The following is a 24,976-nucleotide window of genomic DNA, read 5'->3' as shown; positions in this document are numbered from 1 at the left end:
ACTTTTACCCAGTATGACAACATTCTGAGAGCATGGGATCACACTGCTGACATGAGACGACCAGAAAGGATACTGAACATTCCCAAGCACAGATAAAGAGGACTGATGTTCATCTCAGATTTTACATTATTATTGTCCAGAACAAGGAAAGTGTGGTCAAACACTGTTATATTTGTTGTGCCTGCACTGGAAAAGAGAAACTAGCCAATTTCATTGTACACTGTATAACAACAACAAGACCATTCTGACTGTAATGGCTCCAGTTTCAGTGATCATGTCATATGTGGGAATGAATTATGATGCTTCTCTGTCAGAAGTACCGTTTGAAACGTGTATTGAAGCGAGCTGTTGTCCTGGATTTATGATATTTACGTGGCAACACATGAAAACAGTCCTACAACTTGCAGAACTCCACTGTGTTCCTCCACTGATCACAGATGATTGACGCTACAGTCCACTGAGAGCTTGACTAATAAACAACCGTATAACATTTATTTTTTTTCACATTTCGATTGATTAAGACATTGAGCACGGAACACTGAGAGATGAGGAGATCAATACATGGCGACTCCTGCTGGTCATTTTTTGTAACTACTTTCATGAAGTCAGGAGTCGAAAACATGCAGTTCAGAGTCCAACAATTACAACCAAAGAGCAGCAAAGCACTGAGTCATCATATTTGCGTAGTAGTAATATAGCTACGATGAGATATTTGCAGTCCTGACAGGAGGCTGGAGCAGCTGCAGTCAGAAAGAATCGTGCAAAGACTTTTACTCTGAAGAGCACGGTGCAAACATGAGCCAATCAGGAGCGAGAAGTGTTAAGCCCCGCCCACCTGTCAAAAAAGAAAAAACAAGTCGAAAATCCATTTTGTCAGTCAGAACGGAAAAACGAAAAAACGAGTTGAATTCTCGTTTTTTCGTTTTGTGAAAAAACGAAAAAACGAGAAAATGACCCGTTTTTTGGAATCTGACGATGTCAATTTAACAGGAAATCAAACTGATAAAACGTACCTTGGTCCGTCATCTCTGTCCCTTTCAACTTCCTTCAGCAATTGTAGTGATGCCTCAAGACCAACTGAGATGCATGATCTTTCTTGCCTGTCCTCGGTTGACTTCTAGGTCTCCTTTTGACTAGACTTGGTTGGTAAGCATAGAATTGGAGGTGACAGGGAGACATCCAGATCTAACCAGCCTTCCTCAACCAACAGCAGACTTTACAATCCAGCATTCCACCACTCGTGGAGGAGAATTCACCCGCTTGGTTGAACACCGCACCTGGAAAGGACATGCTACTTTTTTATCACGTGAGAACCATGGACTCAGTCTTCGAGATGCTGCTCTGCCTCTGCTCATCTGTCTCATACCTGGTGTGACGGATGTCCCACTGCATGCTGGAATCCTGTACTTGAAATCGCCAATAGGACAACATCATCTGCAAGCAGAGACCCTAGGTGCCTTCCTGTCTCCTGACAGTAAACCTACAATATTTAGCTCAAAATTCCCCCTATGTGTGGGTAAGTGGCATGCATAGAGATGCTAAAGAACCAGCATATAATATCTTATTGCTGTTGCTCAGTAGAGTAGTAGTTGATGCTCTCTATTCACAGCAGGAAGGTGGACTTTGCTTGTTCTCCCTGTATCTATGTGGGCTTTCTGTGGAAAAAGAAGCTCCTTGAATCTTGTTATGTTAGATGCAGAGGGGCCTGAATGTGTCTGTGTTTCATGGATACCAAAAGCTAAGCTGCTTAGTGAGGTCTCCCTCAGATTAGACCTTGATTCCAGACAATCAGTGTGGAGGCCTTTTTCAAGGATATTTCTAATACATTGCTTTCCTGTGGTGGCAGATCAGCACCGCCTGACATAAAGAAATACCCTCGGCATTGTTGTGCACCATCAAACAACTTGGAACATTTTATCAGAGCTGGAAAGACTGATGCTAACAGGCTGTGACAACATCCTGAGAAGACAGTTATAAAGAACCGCGCAGCCATTATGTTGGTTTACAGCTACAATGCAGACATTGCTAATTTTTATGTCAGGTATTCTCTCATTGATATTTTCCTGATTTCAAGATAATACAGTGCATGCTTCTGTATCAACACCACTTTGTCATTAACATGAAGCTGCTTGAAGTTCCAGAGTCGAAGGAGCTGAGCGACTGAATGCTCTGCTCCCCATGGTGCTGAGGCGGGCGGAGGGCACAGAGAGGTGGAGAGAGGAGGAAGATCTGAGGGAACATGAGGGGGTGGCAACGTGTATGAAATCAGACAGATGGAAAGATGACAGATGAAACCCTGACTCTTAACCTGAGGGGAGGGGGACACTGTGGAGCTGTCGATACTGAGGGAAAACCTGTCAGATTTGGAAAGTGTGGACTTGTTGCCAACAAGAAAAAGTTCTGTTTTATCACTATTTAATTTCAGGAAATTTGAGGTGACCCAGGATTTGATTTCAGAGATACAGACTGTGAGGGAGGAGGGACAGAGCCCTGGGGCACACCAGAAGTGACGGGGGAGGGCTGAGAGGTGAAGGACTTGAGCTGGGTGAACTGAGTGCGGCCAGTGAGGTAGGAGTGAAACCAGTGGGGGTGGGGGGGGTGCCAGTGGATGAGAGTCTGTTGAGCAGGATGGGGTAAGAGACGGTGTTGAAGGCTGCACTCAGATTGAGGAGAATGAGGATGGAGATGAGACCGGAGTCAGCTGCCATGAGAAGGTCATCTGTCATCTTTAATAATGCTGTTTCAGTGCTGTGACGGGGACGAAAATCGAACTGGAATTGCTCGTAAAGACTGTTGTGGGTGAGATGGGAGTGAAGTTGAGAGGTAACAATTTTCTCAAGAATTTTGGAGATGAAGGGAAGGTGAGAAATGGGGCGGAGGGTATTGAAGTTGTTGGGATCTGAACCAGGTTTCTTCAGGATTGGGCTGACAGCTGCAGATTGAAAGACAGTGGGGACAATTCCAGAGGACAGCGAGGAGTGAAGGATGGCTGATATGAGGGGGAGCAGAGAGGGGAGGCAGGATTTGACCAGGACAGTGGGGAGGGGAGGGGATCCAGTTGACAGGTTGAAGGCTTGGACTTGGTGATGAGGTCGGAGATACCAGAGGCAGGAGGGAGTTCAAAGGTGGAAAGTAGATGAGATGGTGGGAGAACTTCAGAGGAAGGGAGAGGTGAGGTAGTGGAGCCAAGGTACTGATGGATATGCATGACCTTGTCATTAAAAAACTGGAGGAGAGAGTTACAGGACTCGGCAGAGTACAGATGGAGGGGGTAGAGAGTCAGGGGCTTGGATAATGCTGTTAAAGACAGGAAAGAGTGACTTAGTGCTGCCTGCACTGGAGCAGATGAGTTCGGAGTAATACTGTGATTTAGCGTGAGAAATGGAGTCCTAATAAAGAGGTAAATGTCTGCACACGGCTGCTCAATAGGATGTAGCTCATTTCCACAGAAAAACTAGATTATTCTCTTTTTAACTATCTTAAATAGGAGGTGGGCTTTTGTCCTTCAGACACAGACTGTCAGAGAGGTTGTCTGTCTTTCTTGGAAATCACATTACTTTGCTCATGATTTATAGTTAGATTTGTATTTCAGTTTCAGTAATGATGAAAAGATGCACTTGCAAACTCCAATCAGTGCAGTGTTCATTTACTGGATAGAGGTCTGCAAGTGACCTTCAAGCAGCCTTGGAAATAATCTGCATATGAGCAATTAAATTTAGTGGAACAGATTCTATTCTTTTTGTTTCAATAATTTTTTTTTTCTATATGTATACCTTTTGACGTCACTATAAATTTTTTTCTGGCTCGTCTACTTTCCTCCTGCCGTGCAGAAGCATGAATTTGAAGCTAAATGGGGACAGAGGCTCAGTTTACACATTATCAAGTGAAAATGCAAAACTTTAATTGAGGTTTGGGTGTCTGTTTACACACATGCAATCAGTGAAAAAGCAACTATTTGAAAAAAAAAAAAAAAGCTCCTAAGGTGGAAATTTTTGAACACGCTCCTGGTTTGTCTCTGTTATAAGGTGAAAATGAAACTTTCTGTCCATGGGTGATATTGTCATTGGTTTCAATTGTCTGTCTCGTGTCTTGGCATGAATCAATGGATAAATATATGGTTTTTCTTTTTAAAATTCAAGGTTAATAAATAATAAAATCTCAAAATGTGGTGAATTTGTGGTGAATAATAAAGTGTCAACATCACAATATCTAATAAGAAAAGGTAACATGGGTTTTAATCACTTCCAAAACAGCTGTGTGTGTGTGTGTGTGTGTGTGTGTGTGTGTGTGTGTGTGTGTGTGTGTGTGTGTGTGTGTGTGTGCGTGCGTGCGTGCATGTGTGTGTGCGTGTGTGTGTGTGTACCCTCCATGAGCTTTATTGGTGCAGCAGTGTCTGTGCAACGGCAGGATGTCAGAAACAAAAAAGGTCACAATCGCTGCAGGAACTAACAAATTCTTCCTTTTAAATAAGAAAAGACACACATGTCTGAACACTTCACTGTAGAAACTGTCTCTATGCTTTTTTGAATATTAGCTCCTGGGAGTTTGTGCATTTTGTTGTTTTGATATGAGACACTCGAGGAAGTGTTTGAAGGTTTCCCCCTTTAAATGACAGGTTTTGGAGAATATTGCTCTTGCTAAGTATAATACAAAGGGAGAATGATGCACAGATTTCCGTTATCCATTGTTTTCCGCATGCTTCTGATTTCCTTCTCTTGTTTTTCAAATTGTCCCAATGAGAGGATCCGTGCTTCTGAGGAAGATTTGCAGCTGTGTGAGGATATAAACCTTCAGGATGAGAGTAGGGGCGGGGAGTCCTTGAAAAGCAAACACAATACAGAACATGTCGTGACTCATTATTACTTGATTGAGCACGATGAAATATCAATTCATAGAAGTTATTTTTGCTGAAGCTTCGTCTGAGGGGACACTGGCATTTCCAACCTCTCACTTTGAGGAAACACAAACACGTTTGTACTAAGGTGTGGGTGTGTGCTTAATTTTAATGTGAGGAAGCCTACAACAGAGAAGAGCCCGTGTGCTCTGAATGATGACGGTGAGAGACAGCTGTAATGGGCTTCCTGAGCTCAGTGAATGATGATGACAAACTGCAGGTGAGCTGTTAGCCATGTGGAAGAGTTACAAAAAACCTGAGTAAACAGAAACTGCAATCTACAGAGCTGGAACAATGACAGAGACATCATGATAATGACCTGGTAATTTTGGTGACTTGTGTCTTCAAGTGTACGTTTTCAAAAACGTTCCACTCCATCTAGGTTTAAACCATTAGCAGAATGACATGGTGGTGTAGTGGTTGACAATCTGGTCTCAACGTGAAAATATCCACGGATTAATTTGGGGGCTTTTTGAAGCCATTTTCTCCCTGTGCTTGAGCACATTTTCTCCGGATGCTTTATTTTACTCCCCACAGTCCAAAAATATGTATTATTTGTTAAAAGGTGACTCCAAATTGTTTTGTGGCCTTTTTTTGTAAGTTTTTTCTTTACTGTTGGAGGTGTGTTTTTCCTTTCCTTTCTACAGTATCTTTGCTTACTCATGTGAAATGGTTAATACTGTTTTTCACTCCAGAAAAGTGCTTTGAAATGACTGTGTTGTTTTTCATGTATGATTCAATAATGCTTCATGTGAGTATAAAGTAGGTTTGTTTCAGTACAAAATGTGCTTACATCCATCTGATAGAAGTATTTTATTATTGTAGGTAAGAAATCAAAAAAAGATTTGAACGCGTTCATAGATGAGACTTGTTGAAATGTTTATTGATAGTGGCAGACGGGGATTCACTGGCTGCTGAAAGTAGTTCACCCAGAAAGAAGAAAGGGAAAGGAGGAAGCCTGGCATTCAAAGAGCTGTCAGTTACTGCTTCACCTTGTTTGTTGTGCTCTGTCACGTGACGGTATGGGAGCCAATGAAAACAGGTGTGTGTGTGTGTGTGTGTGTGTGTGTGTGTGTGTGTGTGTGTGTGTGTGTGTGTGTGTGTGTGTGTGTGAGCGTGTGTGCGTGTGTCAAGTCCTCCACATTAACAGGTACCAATGAAACATTCTTCACAATAAGAATCAAAGCATTATTTTGTTGATCATACATGTGTGCGCACGCACGCATAAACATACACACGTGTCTTCTTCACTGATTGAAAGCAAGGCAAGAATGTATCCATTGTGACTTTACATAAAAATAAATATGATGCAAAAAAGAGATTTATTAAGGAAAAGGTAAAGTTGTGCTGTGATATATTGCCTGAAAAAAATACAAAATCATAATTTATTATTTTGCACCTTCTATTGGTTAGAGTTATTTCTCTGCACTCTTCTATTTACTGATCAAATAACTTTTTCACTCAAAAACAAGCTTTCAAAAGCCATTGTAATAGGCAGTGATGTGAAAGTTACCAAAGATTAATACTTTTGGTATCGCCTGACATTTCAGTGAAAATGTAGGCTTAGAACATACAAAATATCTTTATTCAAGGTTTTCCTTTTTTTTTTTTTTTAGGAAATACTTTTTACAGTTCGATGTTTGTAGTATTATGACACCCTTGTTTATTTTGAAACGCATCACCGGAAGTGAGCCTGCAGGCTGAGAATCGATGCCCTCTTTAGTCTGATCGTCCTTTACTTTGAAACACCTAACCGGAAGGCGGCTGCGTCTCTTTTATTCTGAAACGCCTGACCGTAAGCCGACCGCCTCTCCAGGTGCTTGCCGTGCGGTGTGCGGGATTAATCCCGTCCTGCGGTCCACACGGTTGTTCCCCGGTCGGTCTCTCTGCCTCCTCCCGTTTCACGCGGTCCGCCCTCGCGATGCCGGTACCACCGCGCCCGGTGCCGCTGGTTCGGGCCCGGTCCTCCGGCTCGGTCATGTAGGTCCATCGTCCGCGCTCAGAGGGAAGTTTTCCTCCGGCGACCTGAGGACAGAGGCGGAGGATCTGTCCACGTCCACGGTGAGTGATCGGTCACCACTGCGTGGAAGTTTCCCACTTAACATGTGCAAATATTAACTAAATGATAACAGATTTTACATCACAATCTTTCAGAATAAACCAAATATACAAATAGTCATTATTCTTTCTTTATTTTCACTTGCAGACTGGTATTACTTATAGTTGCAGATCACATTCATAACAAGTATTTCGTCAATGCATTGATCGATTAGTTTGCACTCCCCAGCCTCTCACGTGCCCTTCACTCCATCCATCACCAGCGAGCACGAATTAAAGCTCGCGTCTCTGCTCAGCGGTGACAGTGATGGACACGTGGAGCCTCTCGACCTCTGTCCACATGTGGATGTTGAGTCATGAAGTGCTGCCCAGGTCTGCTCGGAATAACAGCTCCGATCACTGAGGTCTCAGTTCTCCAGTCCTGCAACTTTGAGAGAAGATTTAAATGCAAACCCTGCAAGAGACTACTTCAGGGAGAAGCGTGTCCTTGGAGAAGTCTTGTTTCAGATTGCACCTTGAACAGTGTCCTGTACCTTGGGTAAATCTGTGTGCCAGACCTTGTCTGTGTCCACTGATTTAATTTGAGTTCCCATTGTCAGTCAGAGGGAGTGCTCTGAGCCTCTCCAGCTGCTGGTTACATAATGTCAGCCATAGTTTAGTGAGCAGGGGGTGGGTGGGGGGGCGCTCAGGCAGACAATACTCAATGAGGCCAGATTACCCCGTTACATAAGGAATATTTTACTTCCACTTGACTGAAATGATGCAGATGATGGCAGTCCAAAAATAGGTATGAGCAAAGGATGCTGCCTGCATATACGCCGTGCTCTCCAGCAGAGGAGCGCTCAGACCAGCCTGTTAATGCACACTGAGGGCATGTGGCTCCACCGGCCACTTTATAAGCAGCAGAACAGTTTGCATCTATCGTCAGCCTTTGTTTCTTAACATCATGTGGTCAGTGCTGCCATTAATGTTCACCGTGCGCCTGCTGGATACCAGCAAGTAACAGTCAAGGGCATATCAGTCAGGAGAGGAAGAGGAAACGTTCGAGAGCTTTATCTCTGGTTAACTTCATCAGTATTGCCCTCAACAGCACCCCAAGGTCTGTTAGGCTGAGTTTCTATATTTCATATTCATAAAAGGTGGATTGGTCACATGTGGAGGAGGATGATGAAGGTGAGGCTCCCAGGCGGGAGGAGCAGAGCGAGGCTGGTATAGAGGTTTCTAGACCAGTTTCTGTTTCTCTGTGTTTGCCCTGTGATGGACTGTTCTCCTCTCACCTGTGAGTTTACTCTGCTCTCTCCGACAGTTTTCTGGGATGAGCTCCAGATGATCCAAGACCTCATTGCCAGAAGTCTTCAGTTTTGGTGAAGACCTCTCTATGGTGACTTAAACTTGTGCACTGGTTCCCAGCAGGTTCTCTGGCTTCCTCCCACAGAAGAAAAATGTTTGTTTTAGGCTAATTGGGGAGTCTAAATGACTGTGTGTGTGTGTACTTTTATGTCAGGGTGTATCCTGCTGTTTGCCCATTGTCTGAAGGAACGTGCTTCAATGAATGGATGAATGCCACAATACATTTATAAATACACAAGTCGGAAGCCTTTCTATGATTACAACAGTATATCTACAATGCGTGGCATTCTGGGTCTTGATTTTGCTGCATATGGCGGCAGAGTGACGACAGTGACGGATAATGTGTGTCGAGAGCGCCGACGGCTTTCATCCATCACAGCTGATTGAAAAGAACAACTCTTCTCTCTGTGCTGGATCGAGCAGATCATCTGTGTCACGCTGCTCAGTAGGCGATGAAAGCTCAACGTGCGCCGCGGCCCTGATCTCATTTCTGCTGGAGACAGACGTTTGGAAAGAGGCCAACGGCATGCACCAGTAATCCTGTAATGGTTCAGTTACATTAGTGAACTTACCAACAGATTTGTGTAGGTCAATCTTTATTGAAATAGCGTATGTTAAATGCATCTCAAAGACTGTTGTGAGTAGCTCACACTCGGTTCTTTTCAATCCACTCCAGGGAACCGTCACATGGGCCTTTGGATCAGATGACATGACAGTAATGTTATATTTCATCCTCTGTGTCATTAACATGAGACAGGAGTGAAAAAAAATCTGTTCAAAGGAAGCAGATGAGGTCAGATTCAATCTGAATCCACACACCTCTTTAATATTCTTCGACCCTTTTTAAATCAGAATATTTATCTTTGTTTTATCATGTAGTCTTAATTCTGTCGGCTCTGAGTGCCCAGCAGGTTCAGAAGTGATCCTGGCAGGATTGAAGTAAAGCCGTGTTGACCATGCTCATGTGTAACATCAGCTCATTTTAGGACCCTGACACTTTCAGACCACATTAACGAGACATTTCAAGAGAAAACGCGATGTTTTTTGCGTTGTCTTTTCAGAAATATTTTGGAAATTATGTCTGTTTCCAAGAAAATAGCAGAAACAGAAAAAAGCAAACCACAGGTTGGCGCTGTTGGTTGTTTTTGTAATGAAACCACACACACATGCATGCAGAGGACAGTATGCTATAAACATGAATTGAGTACATGGATGTACAGACCTGTGGGAAAAAATATCAGTTAAACCAGAAAGAAGAAAAAGGATGAAAACAGGTGACGATTGAAATGTCAGATCCGTAGATCTCATTAAAATATCGAGAAAGTACTTTTTTATCTGCTGTCAGTGTATTTTTGTTAGATTTTTTTTGGTGAAGAAACCTCTTTAGGAGTTAACTATATAAATTGTAAATCAGGAGTGTTATAAAGGAAAATAAATGTACACTCAGTCTTACCGAGATATTTTTCATAAATGGTGTCTGATTGTTAAAACATACGTAAAACATCTAAACTGCTTGAAGCATGTTCAGGTTTTGTATAGAAGAGCTCCACATGACTCTTACTAACTTGCAGTTTGTGATGAACACGGTGCGGCGTGTGGCTTTTCCTTCTGCATAGAATTAATTGAAGCACAAACAGAAGAAGCACAGCGGCCCGACGAGAGCCGTGCATGTTGGGGTTTATCGGCCTAATCCTTCAGATGATAACAGAGGAGTTGTTTGTACATATTGTGCTTGATGGAGCCTGGGCAGCAGCACTGCAGGAGCTGTGGGCTGAATCCTAATAAAGTGGAGAGACTGCAGTGGGAGTTGTGAAAAACACAGGCAACAATTACATAATCCCTCCAAATTTCAAGTGAGTCTCGAATTCTGCTCCGGGTGTGTTTTCTCTCCTCTGCATGCACAAATGTGTGCTTCGTGTTTTTTGGGTTTTTGGGTTTTTGGGTTTTTTCCTCGTTCAGAAACGGCTGCTACACAGCTTCGTGTTTACAGCTTGTTGGCTTCACCTGCAGCAGCCACACGACCTCTGAGGGTCTGCCGGTCGTATCTGTCAGCTAATCCTTTTAATCCTGCTTATTCAAACGTGGAGCCTCCGTAGAACCACATGCATTAATGAGCCTCTGTTGATCGTGTCGCCGTTTTGCAGCTTTTTCCTTCTATGGATTAGTCTTGATTGCACCTTAGGAGACGCTCCGACCCCGTGGTCGACTCATCAGACCATCTCGGTTTGGCCTTCAGACCAATCCTTTCTCATGTTTCCTTGTTGTAACACATTGTGCACAAAATTTTAGTTTGCTGCCAAACATAGTCCACCCACTAACGTCTGCCATGACAGAAAGACGACGATCACATCGTATATTCGTTGCAACGCAAAATGTAGCTTAGCAGAATGAGTCTACTCAAAAAAATTTAGATACTTTCACAAACAGGCCCAGTTTCTACATGACAACTCTTCACAACTATTTTTACATTTTCATTGCAGAAAAGTTTTGCATTTACACAACAACTTTTTGGAAACGATGCCCATTGCTGTGGAAACTTCAGGAACACAAGATGTAGTTGGCATGCCAGGCCACGATTTGGCACAGTTTGTTTTTTGTTTGGTTTTTTTGTAATGAAACCACACATGCTTGTAGAGAACAATACCTTATAGACACCTATTGCACAGCATGTCAGAATGCTTTTTCCCCATTCCCACAGAAATGGAGCATTTTCAAAAAGTCTCGCCTTGGAAACATTTCCGAACAGTTTTGTGTTTTCGCTGGCTCCGAGCCCCACGATCGTGTAAATGGGCCCCCAAAAAACACAACAAAGGTTTTCTGTTTTTGCATAAACAAATCCTTTCTTTCCATTGTTTTTCTCTCAGCTTGATTTTGCAGAAATTAATATTCGAGTCAGGTATTTAACTCTGTGGCCTCCGAGTGATATTAAACACCCAGAACCTCTGTGTGGAGTTTACATGTACTCCTTGGGCTTTTATAGATTTTCTCCAGGCATTCCGATTAACTCCTACAGTCACAGAAATATTTGAGCTGTATTGGTGTCATATGGTTAGATAATTGTTTTGTAGTTCTAAATGATCAGGTACAAATACAGTTCAAAACAATGACTTCATTCTTCAAAGGTACTGCAGTTTGTTGCTGTCAGGCGATGGAAAGTACCACAGTTTATTCACACATGTTAAATAGTTCTTCATTCTTAGATAAATGGAAAGTCCTCTCAGTCAGGAGACGTTCCAATCAAAACTGAAGCTCCTGCTCAAATCCTCTTTGTTTGTTAAGCAGAAAATTTACGATCTAAAATCTCCATCAACAGCCTTGTAGACAGCGGTGGAGGCAGTGAACGCTGTTAACTGAAACATGATGGATGTTGTGAGTTTTTCATGTTGCTGTCGTCATAAATGATTTACGTCTTGACCTTTTGCTTCTGTGCGGCTGCGCGTAAACAACTGGACATGGAAATGAACCTGCCGAGTGCTCTGGAAGACGTCACTTAGCGGTTGTTTACGACCCGCTGTTTCCGAACGAGGAAACGATTTAACCATTATATGGAAATCGGTGTGAATTTGGCAGCGGTACGACTGAACACAGCTTTGTTGTGCAATTCTGAGGTTCTCGTCAGATTCTTGTCTTCTGGAGGGATTTGTTCAGTTTCCCTTCCATGGTGCATCAAATGCTTTCTGTGGATGAAAGATGCGGACTGCAGGCAGGTCAGTCAGACTCTCTGACTGCACGGCCGTGCTGATGGATATCAACCAACACCCTCTACTGAAAACCTGAGCCGCGAGGCATTTATTGTGCATTCTCCCACATTTCTAAGCTGGATACACTATAATAATTTCACTTGAGTTGAGTAGACTTTTATATCCCTGCAATCTTTGTTTTATTTTAAGTTGCAGACCAGTGATGACAAATAAAGCCTGATGGCTCATTCACAGCTCTTCCCCTTGACCTTTCCTCCTGGAGGACTGCTGGGTAGATGTGACGAGGCTTATTGACGCAGCTGCTACCTGAAGGGTTTGACGTGAAATTAGTCCGCTGCCTGACAGGTGTTTGAGTGTGTCTGCTGATTAGGGCTCCCCGCTGAGCTCTGCCACTTCAGGAGGTGCACCGTTACATCTGTCCGGTGAATGTGTTGTTTGACCCGAGCGATGGTTCTCTCCCCCCGCAGCCATGGAGCTGTGAGGCCGCCACGCCAGGCAGCCTCGACGAGCGCGATGGAGGAGGCTGCCACCCAGCTGGAGCGGGATCACGTGCACAGCGTCTACGACAAGATCGCCCCGTATTTCAACGACAGCCGCTACAAGGCCTGGCCGAAGGTGCGGCAGTTCTTGCTGGACCTGCAGCCCGGGAGCATCGTCGCCGACATCGGTGGGCGTCTCCCCGCCATCGCGCCGACGCTCGTCCCTCACGGTCGGCCCATGATTTCAACCGTCGTGTCTTTACTCTACCTTTGCAGGCTGCGGCAATGGAAAGTATCTCCACATCAACCAGGAGGTGTTCAAGCTGGGGTGTGACGTCTGTCGCCCCCTGGTGGACTTTGCCTGGAGCCAAGGACACGAGGTGCAAGTGTGTGACGGGCTGCATTTGCCTTATCGGGACGGCTGCTTCGACGCTGTGCTTTCCATTGCAGGTGCGTGGAGACGTGTGTGTGTTTGGATGTTTCATTACCCGCGGCGGCTGCCTGCCTCAGAATTAGCATATGTAGTGATAAACATCAGCGTAACGTGGGCCTGTGTTGCCGTGCCAACACTGAAATAATTCACGTGGCCTCCTAACAAAGGCGTGCTGTCTGCAGGACAGCAGCAGCCGCCCACACCGGGATCGACCCGCGTTTGAAGCACAGTGTGACCTGCAGGTTCTGATAAAGGCAGAAGACATTGGGAGGGATAAATAAATAGGTGCTCTCTGCCATTGTTTCTTTTTCCAGTTATCCATCATTTGTCCACCAAAGAGCGTCGTATTCGAGCAATAAGGGAGATGGCGCGCACCCTGCGGGTGGGCGGGCGCATCATGATCTACGTCTGGGCCATGGAGCAGAAGCGCCGGAAATTCGAGAAGCAGGACATCTTCGTGCCCTGGAACCCCAACCCCCATCTGCCCTGCGGCTTCGGCAGGGAGCCGGCCAAACCCAGGAGGAGGGCGGCGGCGCAGAGCGCCAGCGAAGCCATAGACACCGCCGACAAGCACAGGAAGGTTCGAAGCACATCGTCGGTGGCGGACGAGGAGGACCTGGCTCTCCGCGCGCCGCAGCAGAAGACGCAGGCGCTCTGGTTCTTCTCCCGGTCGCTGGACTCCGTGTTCGACTTCGGGAGCTTAGCCATCTCCCGCTCGTCCTCCCGAGAGCTGAGCACTTTATCCTCGCCCGCCGGCGAAAACGAGAGGAACAAGGCCGCGCGGCGGGGGCGGGGCCTCATCAAGCAGGTCTCAAGCTTCTTCTCGCCGCCGTCCGCCATCGGCTCGGAGGAGGACGTCTTCGAGGCGGACGCGGACGCGCACAAGGGGGATGGCGTCGCGGAGCACCAGGGCGTGTCCGTGTCTCTGTCCCAGGAGTGCGGCTCCGTGGCGCTGCCGGACCTCATCCCCCTGCAGGGCCAGGCGGCGCCGCGGGAAAGCACACCCAGTCCTCAGGGCAGCGGGGGCCAGGCAGACGGCTCCTGCCTGAGGTACTACCACGTCTTCAGGGAGGGGGAGCTGGCCGAGCTGATCCAGAACCACGTGGAGGAGCTCCACGTCAAGCACGCGTACTTCGACCACGCCAACTGGTGCGTGGTGGCGGAGAAAGTCCGCCTGTGGAAGATCTGACTTTTTACATGTTTTTAGTTTGCTCGGCTTCACTTCTGCCTCAAGTTTCAGCACTGAGTTACACATCTGATGAGTGTGCGGTCAACACAACTCCTCAACCGTTCGATTGGTGTGATTTTTTTTTTTTAATCAATTTTTATGAAATGTAATGGATTGTTGCAGTTTGCTGCACCACATTTTTAAGAACTTCTTTTATTACATAGAGCCAACCCCCTGTTTGATTTTAGAGTTCTTCTTTTATTATGAAGCTCCTCCAAGCTTAATTTTACCACTTAAAAAAAAAAAAAACAACCTCAATCTTTGAAGGAAGATGTCAGGACGTGTACTGTTTTTCTCTTTAGGCTCAACTGTTCTTTTTCAAAAGATGTAAAATGTTTCAACTGCGTTCATTTCAGCGGAGAAACCCTTTGCCGTTTGGTGTCTGCCTGTTTCAACAATCACACGCTCCCTTCCAGACTTCTCGGGAAGGAAGGCTCACGTGTGAACAGCCACGAGTTGTGCAGAATATCTTCCAGAACATTCGTGCCACTTTGTGTTTCACACTACGTGTTGTGTGTGTGTGTGTGTGTGTGTGTGTGCGCACGTGCTCGATGCTGGTATTCGTCTTTCTGCTGCCGTGTTGTCTCGTAGCAAGCTGAATATATCAGATGAACTGCCTCATATACTGTGAATAAACGCTGCACTGTACCGTCGACGCCGGCGATGGAGGTGAAACTTGAAACTTGATGGTCGTCTGTTCCTACTGTGCCAAGGACGGTGCGTGACCTTCATCTGCACAGAATGTGTTTTTAGTGACACTGGTACCGTAATGTCCGATGTGAACTTCTTGTGTCATTAAATTTTGTTCACGAGTTTGATTCCTTTGCTTTCATTAACTGAGAAACTCTTTCTGAAATGCTACAACTGTCTTAACATTTACTACGTCTCCTAATCTTTCCAGACTGTTTTGTTCATAATGTATGAGTATAAATTTAAATACTATACTATAATTTGAACCTTTTTATTTTAATTCTGTATAAATTGTGAAATATGGCCAGCTCAAAGTGAACAAACACCAGCTTTTCTTATAAAACAGCTTTATTATTGTAGAGGGAACGTGGAGCATTAAAAGCATCAGTTTAGAGGTAGTTTATTTAAAAACATCTCCCGGCTCTGGTAGATTCTAATATTTAACAGTCGAAATGCACTGTGTATACCAGATAATACCATACTGGCCCGAATATAGGATGATATTTTTTTCCAGAAATTGTATTCTCAAAAATGGGGTCGTACTATAATTGACGACTAGATTGTCATCACACATCTGTGCCACTAGATGGAGCCAAGGTACCGGTGACCAGGAGGCGAATGTAGTCAGTTCGTAGAGTGGTCATTTTTAAATCCGAAACGACTTGTAGTCAAGACTAAGACCTCAAAAAAAAAGTTTTTTCTTCCATCTTGCAAGAGTTGTAGAACATCAGCACCATGTTGGGTTCAGCTGCTTACTATAAATATGAGATTGTATTCAACTACAGAAACAAAAACACTGAGACAGAGCAGGTCTACTGTGTGAACTCACGATAAATGTTGAGATCAAATATGTGTGGCAATAGCATGACTGCTACTTCTACACTATTTAAGGACTGACTCTTGAGTGCTGTTGACTGACATGACCATTAACTTGGCTTCCCTTCGAGACGCTCAGCCAGTCTGACACATTGTGAGACCGAGACCATAGACTGTGGACACTTAGATAAGACCAATACAACAAAAAAAGTGGTTTCGAGAACAATTGCGGCAGGTTCGATTCTCCAACTTGACCTATTCACATGTAAAAATGTCCTTGGATGAGACACTGAAACTCAAACTGCTCACACTGGGCGGATGAGGCATCTTGCATGGCGACCACATCCGCTAGTTAAAGAACTTCTCTCAGGGATTAAAGGAGTCTTTCTATTCTAGTGGTGGAATTGGCTTCAGAGATGAAGATCACGCAGCAAAGCTCTGAGGATTTACAGAAGTCACATTCCAGCTTCCCTCCAAACCTGAAAAATGAAAAACAAAACTTCCATTCAGAGGCCGATTTGTTGAAATCATCTGGTATTAATTGGATCTGTTTTACCTGAGCTGCCGCTCTATGGACGATGGAGTGTCTGAGGGCCAGCTTGTCGATGTCTCTGGAGTATCCTCCCCCAATAACCGCAGCCAGAGGGACGCCTCTGCTCACCACGGTTTTCATCACATACAGGTCCCGCTGGTAAAGCCCTGATAAGGAGGATTCACAGTATTGTTAAAAAAAAGCCACTTGCAGGATGACTTGCTCGCAAGGAGAAAGAATCCTTCACCGTGGTCGGTCAGTTGGAGCCTCCCGAGCTCGTCCTCCCAGTGGGGGTCGACGCCGGCGTCGTACAGGACCAGGTCGGGGCGGAAGCTGTCCAGCAGCCAGGGCAGGTGGGCCTCCACTGCAGAGCACACACTCCGTCACACACCCAGGACGGCTCACGTTAACATTCAGAGACGGGACCTGCTGGACGTGCCGGTGGCGAGGTACTCTCTGTCCTCCAGTCCGTCCTCCACGCTGACGTCCAGGTCACTGTGTTGTTTACGGAGGGGGAAGTTTTTCCCACAATGCACCGAGAACGTGAAGACCGACGGCTCCTCTTTAAAGATGAAAGCGGTGCCGTCGCCCTGCGGGACGCGGGAGGAGACGTTTGAGTTGATGGAAATATCTCCTGCGGTTTTAGCAGTTTATGAACTGCTGCGATGTGAGAAACAGATGACGAAAATGTCTATGCTTTCACAAAACCAAACAATAACCACTGCAACCTTAACATCACAACAATGCGGGCTTTGGTTTCCCGGCACAGTCCAAAAACAGACATTACAGGCTAATTTGTCATTCTGAATTGACTTTAAGGAGGAAAATGTGAGTGTTTCTCTCTGTGTTTCATCTGGGACAGGCTAAAATCACACAAGGTGTGTACATATGCTCCACCTGATGCACGTCCAGATCCACAATCAGCACCTTCCTCTGAGCCGAGGAGCTGTCCAGTGTGTGTTTTGCTGCTACCGCCAGGTCATTGAGGAGACAAAACCCCGAACCGTAGCTGGGGAAAGCATGATGTGTTCCTCCTGCCGTGCTGCAGGCCAGCCCCCTCTGCAGAGCGACCTGAGCGGCGAGGAGCGTCCCTCCTGTCGGCAGCAGAGCAGAGGAACACTGATGATCGATCTACCATGACAGGTCCGGGCCACGCCGCTGTCAGTGCGCGATTCGTCCCCTCACCCGTCTCATATCGACAGCGTCTCACGATGCCTTCGCTCCAGGGAAATCCGGTCCTCCTCTGCTCACGCTCATTTATTTTCCCGTGTATGAAATCGTTCAGGTACTCCTCGGTGTGAACGCAGCGCAGTAAATCTGTCGAGGCAATCTGAGGGACCCACACCTACTGTGAAAAAAGAAAACGACATGAAGAAGAAACCGTGTCCGAAATGGCAATACTGACACAGTGGAATACAGACTGCTGGTCTGCTGCTTGTGGACAAAATACTGGCTATTATTTGGCATCTTTTCTCATGAATTAAATCTAATAATATAAAAGGTAATGGAAAAACTGGGCCAATTCTTTTCAGGAAATTAAAAATATACCTTTTTCAAATATTAGATAAAGGCATATGTAAATATCGAGAAATGACAGAATGGTCAGACTGCAGTCAAACAATTAAAAAAAAAAATGATAATGCAGGTGACATATGTGTAATAATGAACACAAAATCTTGACTGTCATGCAAGGAGCAAGTTTTGAATTCTGGTAATAAAAATAATTATTCTGAATGAAAAAAACTACAAAAATCAGACGAGCAGGGGTTTAATAGACAAAGCTTAATTACAATGGAATTCGGTGAAACTTTTATCATGGCATTAAATTTTAATTTATTTACATTTTATTTATTTAAATGTATGGCTTGTCAGTCAGTTTAATAATTACAATTATTATCATTATCATTATCATTATTATTATATATTATAATATTCAATTATTATAACAATTAAATAATTACAAATACAGTAAGTGATTCCTTTGCATATTTCACGTCAGATGATTTTTCCTTTTTTTTAAAACCGAAGTTCAAAATTATCTATGTTTAGATGTGCTTGTGTTTTACTGACCAACACAAAAGATACTTATATTTAACATCAGATCTGAGTGTGTCACTCACCTGTTTCTCAGTAATAACATGATCTTGGAGCAAAAAGTGTAAAACTCTGGGGAACTTTTCCATGGGAAACCTGTGGTTGGGAGGAAGCTCACACACATACTTCCTGTGGTGGATTATGGGGAGTCCTCTGGATTCAAGCCTCACCTGTCAGGTGAGGAAGCACGTGTGACATACAGCTGTGACTCAGTGAAGGAGCAGGTCGTGGCTGCCTGGATGAATCGGATCTTACTGTTTCTGCGTGGAAACGTCTGCAGGAGCCGAGAGCCGCGCCGAGCAGCGGAGACCGAGGTCTGAAGATCCGCTTCGTGCAGGTCATCCTTCTGTCCGCTCTCATAACACGCAGGAAAACTCAGGTTCACGCACTGTGGTGTTATGAAAGAATCTGTGAAGACGGATGTTTGTGTGGGATCTTGTTTTGTGGCGCTGCCATCTGCTGGCGGGGAGTGGAAGCGCCACCGCGTGAGTGCAGCTGATATTTGTCTCCCTCTACCGACCACAGTGAGTACTGCAGGTCTCCGTCCACATTACAGGCTTCATTCATTCCACCACAGTATGGAATCACAGCAGCTCCATATTGCACAACAGATCTGAAAAACAACATTAATAAAGAAGCGTAAAGCAAATAGTAAATGGATTATTTATCTAGAGAATTTTACAATCACAGTGGTCAGTAAATTCGCTCACAGAGTGGAGGTCAAATATTCAAATCCAAACCAAGCCTTTCTGTGCATAATTTTCATATTTTCCCCACGTGTCTGGATTGAAGGAGAAAGTACTGATGGAGAACTTACACAGAAAGGCCACAGAGTAAACCCAGAACCTCATGATTGTTTCTTTGTGTCGTATTAGTCCAGTGTGGTGAACTTGCCGCCTTTAGAAGAGATTGATCGGTGAGGACTTGGTGCCGATATCCAATACGATCCACTAATGCCTCTGATGCAGTTTTTAATACTGACAACATTAAAAGACACTTCAATTAGGATGCTCCTGTCATCCCAGTGATGGAATTGCTATTGTTTTGTTGCAATTACAGTTCTCCATCCTACAAATCCATAGCGAGAGACAGATTTTTTTAAATTTAAAGCTTTTCTTTGCTGTGATGTGACGTTTCAAGCTGAAGCAGTTTCTCTGTATGAATATTGATTAATTACTTTATACTTCATTCTTCTGTAGTTTGAATCATTGTTGAACCCATCTTTACACGTTTGAGTGGATGCTGAATACAGCAAAGTCAATTCCAGGATCTATAAGTCAGTGTTTGTGAAGTTTGTGACGGAATAACAGAAAGCTGCCACCTCTGAGCCTGGTTCTGCAAAGGTTTCTTCCTTTAAAAACTTAGTTTTTCCTTTCCGCAGTCGCTTATGCTTGCTCATGTGGATTTGTTGGGTTTTCTCTGTAAAAGCAGCCTAGAAATGACTGTGTTGTAATTGGCACTGTATAGAAAAAGCTGAATTTAAAATGAATTGAATTACACGTAAATGCAGCAGTGTGCTGCAGTGGGACCATACAGATACCGGTATTAAACATCACAATTGTCACAGACGGGATTTATAATGAATGCATTTACTGTAATGAGGATGATCAGGGCTTTCAAGTTATGAGGAACAGAGAGAAGGTGAATTAGTGTTTTTCTTCGACTTAGCTTTTGCTGGTTCTCCTCCTCTAAAACGGCCATCTGAGCAGCCACTCTCCACTGCTGATAGGCACAGTGCTCCTGCCACAGTGTCAGAGACTTGATCTTTTCCTTCCCCATTGGTCATCCTCAGGTTATCAGTTTCTAAGGTGAGCTTGGTCTCCATCTCCTCTTGGCTTTTAAAGAGCGCCTCCTTTTCAGCCACCATTTGCTGCTCCCTGCTTCTCCGTCTTTGACACCGGAGGTTATTACTGTCAGCCATCATTTTCTCAGTCACGGCCTTCATCTGACTGACTTTCTTGGCAAGCTGAGCATCAAAGTGTTGGGGATCAGTTCCTTTGGCCTCCAGAGCCTGTTTGAGGGCGCCGACCTCCTCTTCTTTCTGCTGGAGCTGGGATTCCATGACTTTCGGTCCTTCTCTGTAAGCAACTTCTCTCCTGTTTTGAAGCTGGACAGACGCTGTTTTAGCTCGATGATCCCCGAATTCTGCTCCATGGTGATCTGGACCAGGGACTGAATTCTCATGGAATCACTCCCCTCCATTGTTCACTCCACTTCACTGAAGAAATCAAATAAAAGCAGAAATCTGCATGTGACAATGGACTCAAACCTGAAATTCAACAGCCATAGTAAGACAGGAACAAAACCAGCACACTACCATTAAGACAATAATAATATCGGCTTACTACTATCTGAAAAATATTGCAAGAATTGAAAGATTTCTGGCTCAAAGTCATAGGATTGACTTAAAAATGTTGTGGTCTAAAAAACTTTGAATGTTCTGGGACTTACTTGTAGGTCCTCAAGAAGAGCTGCAGTAAGTTTTTTCCAGTCAGAAACAAAGAAGGTAAAGCAACATGGAGTTCCTACATGCTTCACCTGTAGAACAAACTTCCTCCTGACACACTCATTTCCTTTAGATCAGGCTCTTAACACATTGTTATTATGTTTTTATTTTATGTTAATTTCAGTAGTTTACAGTGCCTCCTGTTGGATCAGCGGTGTTGTACGGTTTGACTGAGAAGGGTCTGAATGGTCTGTGGTGCTTCCTCCTCGGGTGGAGGATGCAGCAATGTGACTCTGAAGAAGCTGCTTCGAGCTCCACGGTGTGGTGGAGGGGTCAGAGAGCTGGTCCATGATGGAGCTCATCTCAGTGAAGGTCCTCCTCCAGGACAGAGCTGTTCTTTCTCACCAGTCTGTCCAGCCTGCTCCTATCTCTGAGTCGACCTCAGCTCCCACAGTGCCCTGAACAGACTCCTGCAGTCTTACTCCGACTCCACTTTATGACTTCATGAAGGCCATCCTGAATCAGACAGGCGAGATATGAAAGGAGGCTTCAGGACAACTCTGTGAAGCTGCTTCAGCCCCTGTTAAATATCTCTGGAGGGATCTGAAAATGCTCTGAAGTATCCCATCAACCTCATGGCGCTTCTCAGGTTCTCATAAGAGGAGTGAACTGCTGGGAACCTGATGCCTGTGGCATCATATTCAAAAACACTTGAGGCTGTAACTGCTGCCGTCAACAAAGTATTGAGTAGAGCTGTGAATCGTTTTCAGATCCAATATAGACAGATTAGTTTCCAGTCTTTCCTCTTGTAATGATGAGCATTTGAATCCACTGTCCCTGCACCCACACCGATGTCTCTCTGACAGGAAATTAAAGATCATTAAATATTAAGGCTTCTTTCATCCTTTTGCTCATTTCATTTCTCTCTCAGTGAAGGTTGTTGTTCATCTTCGTGTTCAGCAGAGCTCCCCTCTGTCTGTTTGTGTCCATTGTATCCACTCCTCCCCCTCCCCTTCCTGAAGTCTGCCGTGGTCGAGACACTTAATCACAGTGGCACAACATCATTTATGGTGTCACTTTGTAGAGATTTACCATCTTCACCCCCCCATATGTTACCGTTTAAAGAGACGTGACGTAATGCAAATAATAAGCTGGGGTTTCTCAGCGTTCAGGACGTGCTTTGATATCTGTGTTTTGACAGGTTGCTTGTTTGTCCGAATGGATGATGTGTAAATTTGTTTCATAGACTCCATAGTTCTCCTGTCACTGTACCAGAAATGGCCTTTGATTAGTTACTTCTAGTGTCTTTACTTCTCCATCTGTCTGTTTTACAATGCTGACAGGCAGTTTGTGTGTGTGTGTGTGTGTGTGTGTGTGTGTGTGTGTGTGTGTGTGTGTGTGTGTGTGTGTGTGTGTGTGTGTGTGTGTGTGTGTAGAGTCTGTTGGAGGGGGATTAGTGCAGCCCCCCCGGGGCGGGGCTGGTGTTCTCCCGGGCAGATAAGGAAAGAGATGAAGACGTTGGCCTCAGGTGCAGATGAGCAATCCCCTCATGATTGAGGAAGGAGATTAGAGAAGGAAAATCAATTACTGACTTCAGTCCAGTTAACAAGGAAGGAAGAAGTAAGAGGAGATTTCTGTACGGTATATTTATTCCGGTCTTATAGGAGACTTTTTTCACACTTTTAAATAAACACTAGAAAAATTAAAGTTCAGCATGAACCATCAATAGTGTCACATTATAACAAAGAAAAGTTTGAATTTAACATTTATTATGGCACGATTTTCCCAATCTGGGCTTTATTTTTTCTCCTGAACTAAAATGTGTTTGACTGTCCTGCTACAAATACTAACAACTCCAACTCCTGCCTGTATATTTGAGAACATACCAGCACATTGTGATGCCTGTTGCCTATCAAAACAGGATTTCTGCATCCTTTATCGTGCGTGTTTTTCCTAATCCCTCCTCATGGTTTGACTTTACTGCTCTTTGCAGGTATCTCTGATCTCTCGGCTCCAGCGCTGATGCCATCTGCTGCTCCGCTTTAGGTCAGGCCTGAAATTTGTCCTCTGCTCTGAAACTGTGAGAATGAATGTGGGCTAAATTAGGAACAGCTTTTTAACATTTCAGAAAATAACAGTTAATGTCTTTGGTGTTTTTTTTTACACTTTTATTAGGACATTCGGCTGGATAATTGAGCGCTAACTGAGGCTGCATGTTTGACACAGCTGGTTTAGAGTTAATCAGTGATTCTCACTCCACTGATGTGAGAGCAGCTGCACTTTACTAAGATTCCTTAAGGCTCTTTGTATTTTTATCCTGATGGAGAAAAGGAGGTTTAATTGTGATCCAGTCGAGGCAGATTTGGTCCTCCTGCGGTAAATGAAAAAATAAGAGTTTTCATGTGTGGGTTTCACTTTAACCTGCCTCACAACCTAAAGAACACAAAAAAGGAATAATGTTCCATATAACTGATGACACGCCAGAAAATAAACTGTGAAAGTGAATTTCAATTCATGACATAGTGGTCCCTGATATTTTAGATACTATCTGCTCATTTGCTTCTTTTGTCTCCTTGTCTGCTTGAAGAGCTGTCAGTCTGCTTTACTTCAGCTGTTTTCAGGGTATTTCTTCTTGGATCTCATTCAAAACAGCTGCAAAAAGAAAAGAAAGAAAGAAATAGAGGCAGACAGCTGCTGAGCTTTAATCTGATTTTCTTTTTTCTGGTCTGTTGAAATGAAAACGGGCTTCAGTCAGTCTGCTGAAGGCACTTTTTTCACAAATCACAACGTAATGATTCAAGCGGCTTCCTTCTTCCGTCGAAAGAATATGATTAAACCCTCTGGATATCATTTGTATTATTGCACAAGCGAGCGGAGCAGACTTCACGCTGAGCACATTGTCTGTTGCATAAATACCCCTGTGATGTGTCTCGATGCCCCCGTCGTCCCGGCATGTCCCTTCATGTTCCTGGAAGCTGTTTTGCTGTCTGACCCCAGCAGGGGGAAACGGGCGGTGTGCGGTTTGCACCGCACGCTGGATCCCAAACGTACCTGTCAATTACCCAGCGTCGCAGCTCCGTGCCCCGTGTCTCCCCCCCCCCCCCCCCCCCCCCCCCCCCCCCCCCCCCACATCTCCCCCGTCCTCGCCCTCCAGCTCACGGCTCCGAGCGGAAAGAATTCGGGCCGATTGTGCGAGCTGGCAGAGCGTGTTGCAGCAGGCGAGGACGGGGGCTGTTTTTTGGAGGGAATTAATTTGTAGCTGCCGTCGTTGTGAAGCGGGTGACGGGCCGCTGCCGCTGCCCCGTCCCCCCGGGGCAATCCCCCACCCCCTTCCCCCCTCCAGGTCACACGGATTGATTCACCTCTCATCCACCTCTCCCGTGCCGCCGTAAGCACAGACGTGCGGTGGAAGCGGGCCGCGGAGCGTTTGCGCTGTGGTGTAATTCAGCATCATTGTAGCCTCAATGCACCACCGTCTCCTCCTCTGTTATCTGGAGCCGCTCACTGTTCAGGAATGCATTTCACAACTGCTGCGGCTGATTGTTGTTGTGCGACTGTAAAGCGGTTGAAGTGTGTGTGCTGCACACATGTGATGTGCGAACTGCCGAGCCAAAACCCAGACGTGATGGAGAGCAGCAGAGACGGAGAATATGCAGGGAAATGTCTGCCAAGTGTATTTGGATCAGATGTTGTTCACAATCGAAGAAATATTTTTCGTTGGCAGTAGAAAATGAATTGTTTGGTGGTGCAAGGCCCCGTTTACATGATTTCTGATTAAAAAAGTGATACTTTTATGACATTTTAGGCTTCATTTACACAACACTGGTGCTCGGAGCCACTTGTGAAAGCAGCTCCCAAGATGGAACTTTTAGAAAATGGATGGACGGATGGGAGAACAAACTCAGATTTTTTTTTTTCTCAACTTTTGTTCAAAGGAATTCCAACACATATTTCTGGGGACCAGATGTGAATATCTGAATAACAAGTCACAGACCGCACGATTGAAATGACGCTGTAAACTCACGGCACCTTTTCTTATTTACGCTCAGCAGACAGAACGTCTCCACTCTCATTATCAATCCATGAAAAACACCTTCATTTGATGAGGTTCTTTTTAAAGCAGGTAGTTTCTGCAGCTCCAGAAAACTCGTCTATTGACTCAAGTGAACATCTGGGATATTAGTGGAGATTTTCTTCTTTTCAAATCAACTACAAGTGGGTAATTTTAAACAAGACTGTGGGGGAAAAAAAGTTT

General features: G+C 44.8%; 2 protein-coding genes across 2 annotated transcripts; one reads left to right on the top strand and one right to left on the bottom strand.

Moving 5' to 3' along the window:
- The first annotated feature begins 6,729 nt into the window (after positions 1 to 6,729).
- Positions 6,730 to 14,198, top strand: trmt9b (tRNA methyltransferase 9B). Its single transcript, XM_030109349.1, has 4 exons — positions 6,730 to 6,955; positions 12,471 to 12,670; positions 12,759 to 12,932; positions 13,230 to 14,198. Exons 2-4 carry the CDS (start codon positions 12,517 to 12,519, stop codon positions 14,102 to 14,104), a joined length of 1,203 nt encoding a protein of 400 aa, XP_029965209.1. The 5' UTR covers positions 6,730 to 6,955; positions 12,471 to 12,516; the 3' UTR covers positions 14,105 to 14,198.
- A 984-nt stretch (positions 14,199 to 15,182) lies between these two features.
- Positions 15,183 to 18,675, bottom strand: hdac12 (histone deacetylase 12). Its single transcript, XM_030109353.1, has 8 exons — positions 18,531 to 18,675; positions 18,302 to 18,445; positions 17,367 to 17,526; positions 17,079 to 17,275; positions 16,621 to 16,771; positions 16,429 to 16,545; positions 16,206 to 16,348; positions 15,183 to 16,128 (listed from the first exon to the last, which is right to left on the bottom strand). Exons 1-8 carry the CDS (start codon positions 18,633 to 18,635, stop codon positions 16,105 to 16,107), a joined length of 1,041 nt encoding a protein of 346 aa, XP_029965213.1. The 5' UTR covers positions 18,636 to 18,675; the 3' UTR covers positions 15,183 to 16,104.
- Positions 18,676 to 24,976: the final 6,301 nt, after the last annotated feature.

This window comes from Salarias fasciatus, chromosome 14 (assembly GCF_902148845.1).
Source record: "Salarias fasciatus chromosome 14, fSalaFa1.1, whole genome shotgun sequence".
Lineage (NCBI taxonomy): Eukaryota > Metazoa > Chordata > Actinopteri > Blenniiformes > Blenniidae > Salarias > Salarias fasciatus.
This window is presented reverse-complemented; position numbering and strand designations above follow the sequence as displayed.

Bases quoted from the DNA above. Each gene is read 5' to 3' on its own strand.
- trmt9b (XM_030109349.1), top strand. From the start codon at position 12,517: ATGGAGGAGGCTGCCACCCAGCTGGAGCGGGATCACGTGCACAGCGTC. The intron at 12,671-12,758 runs GTGGGCGTCTCC...CTACCTTTGCAG, and splicing joins GAGCATCGTCGCCGACATCG to GCTGCGGCAATGGAAAGTAT. The intron at 12,933-13,229 runs GTGCGTGGAGAC...TTCTTTTTCCAG, and splicing joins CGCTGTGCTTTCCATTGCAG to TTATCCATCATTTGTCCACC.
- hdac12 (XM_030109353.1), bottom strand. From the start codon at position 18,635: ATGAGAGCGGACAGAAGGATGACCTGCACGAAGCGGATCTTCAGACCT. The intron at 17,527-18,301 runs GTGAGTGACACA...TTTTCACAGTAG, and splicing joins ATGTTATTACTGAGAAACAG to GTGTGGGTCCCTCAGATTGC. The intron at 17,276-17,366 runs GTGAGGGGACGA...TGCTGCCGACAG, and splicing joins ACGCTGTCGATATGAGACGG to GAGGGACGCTCCTCGCCGCT.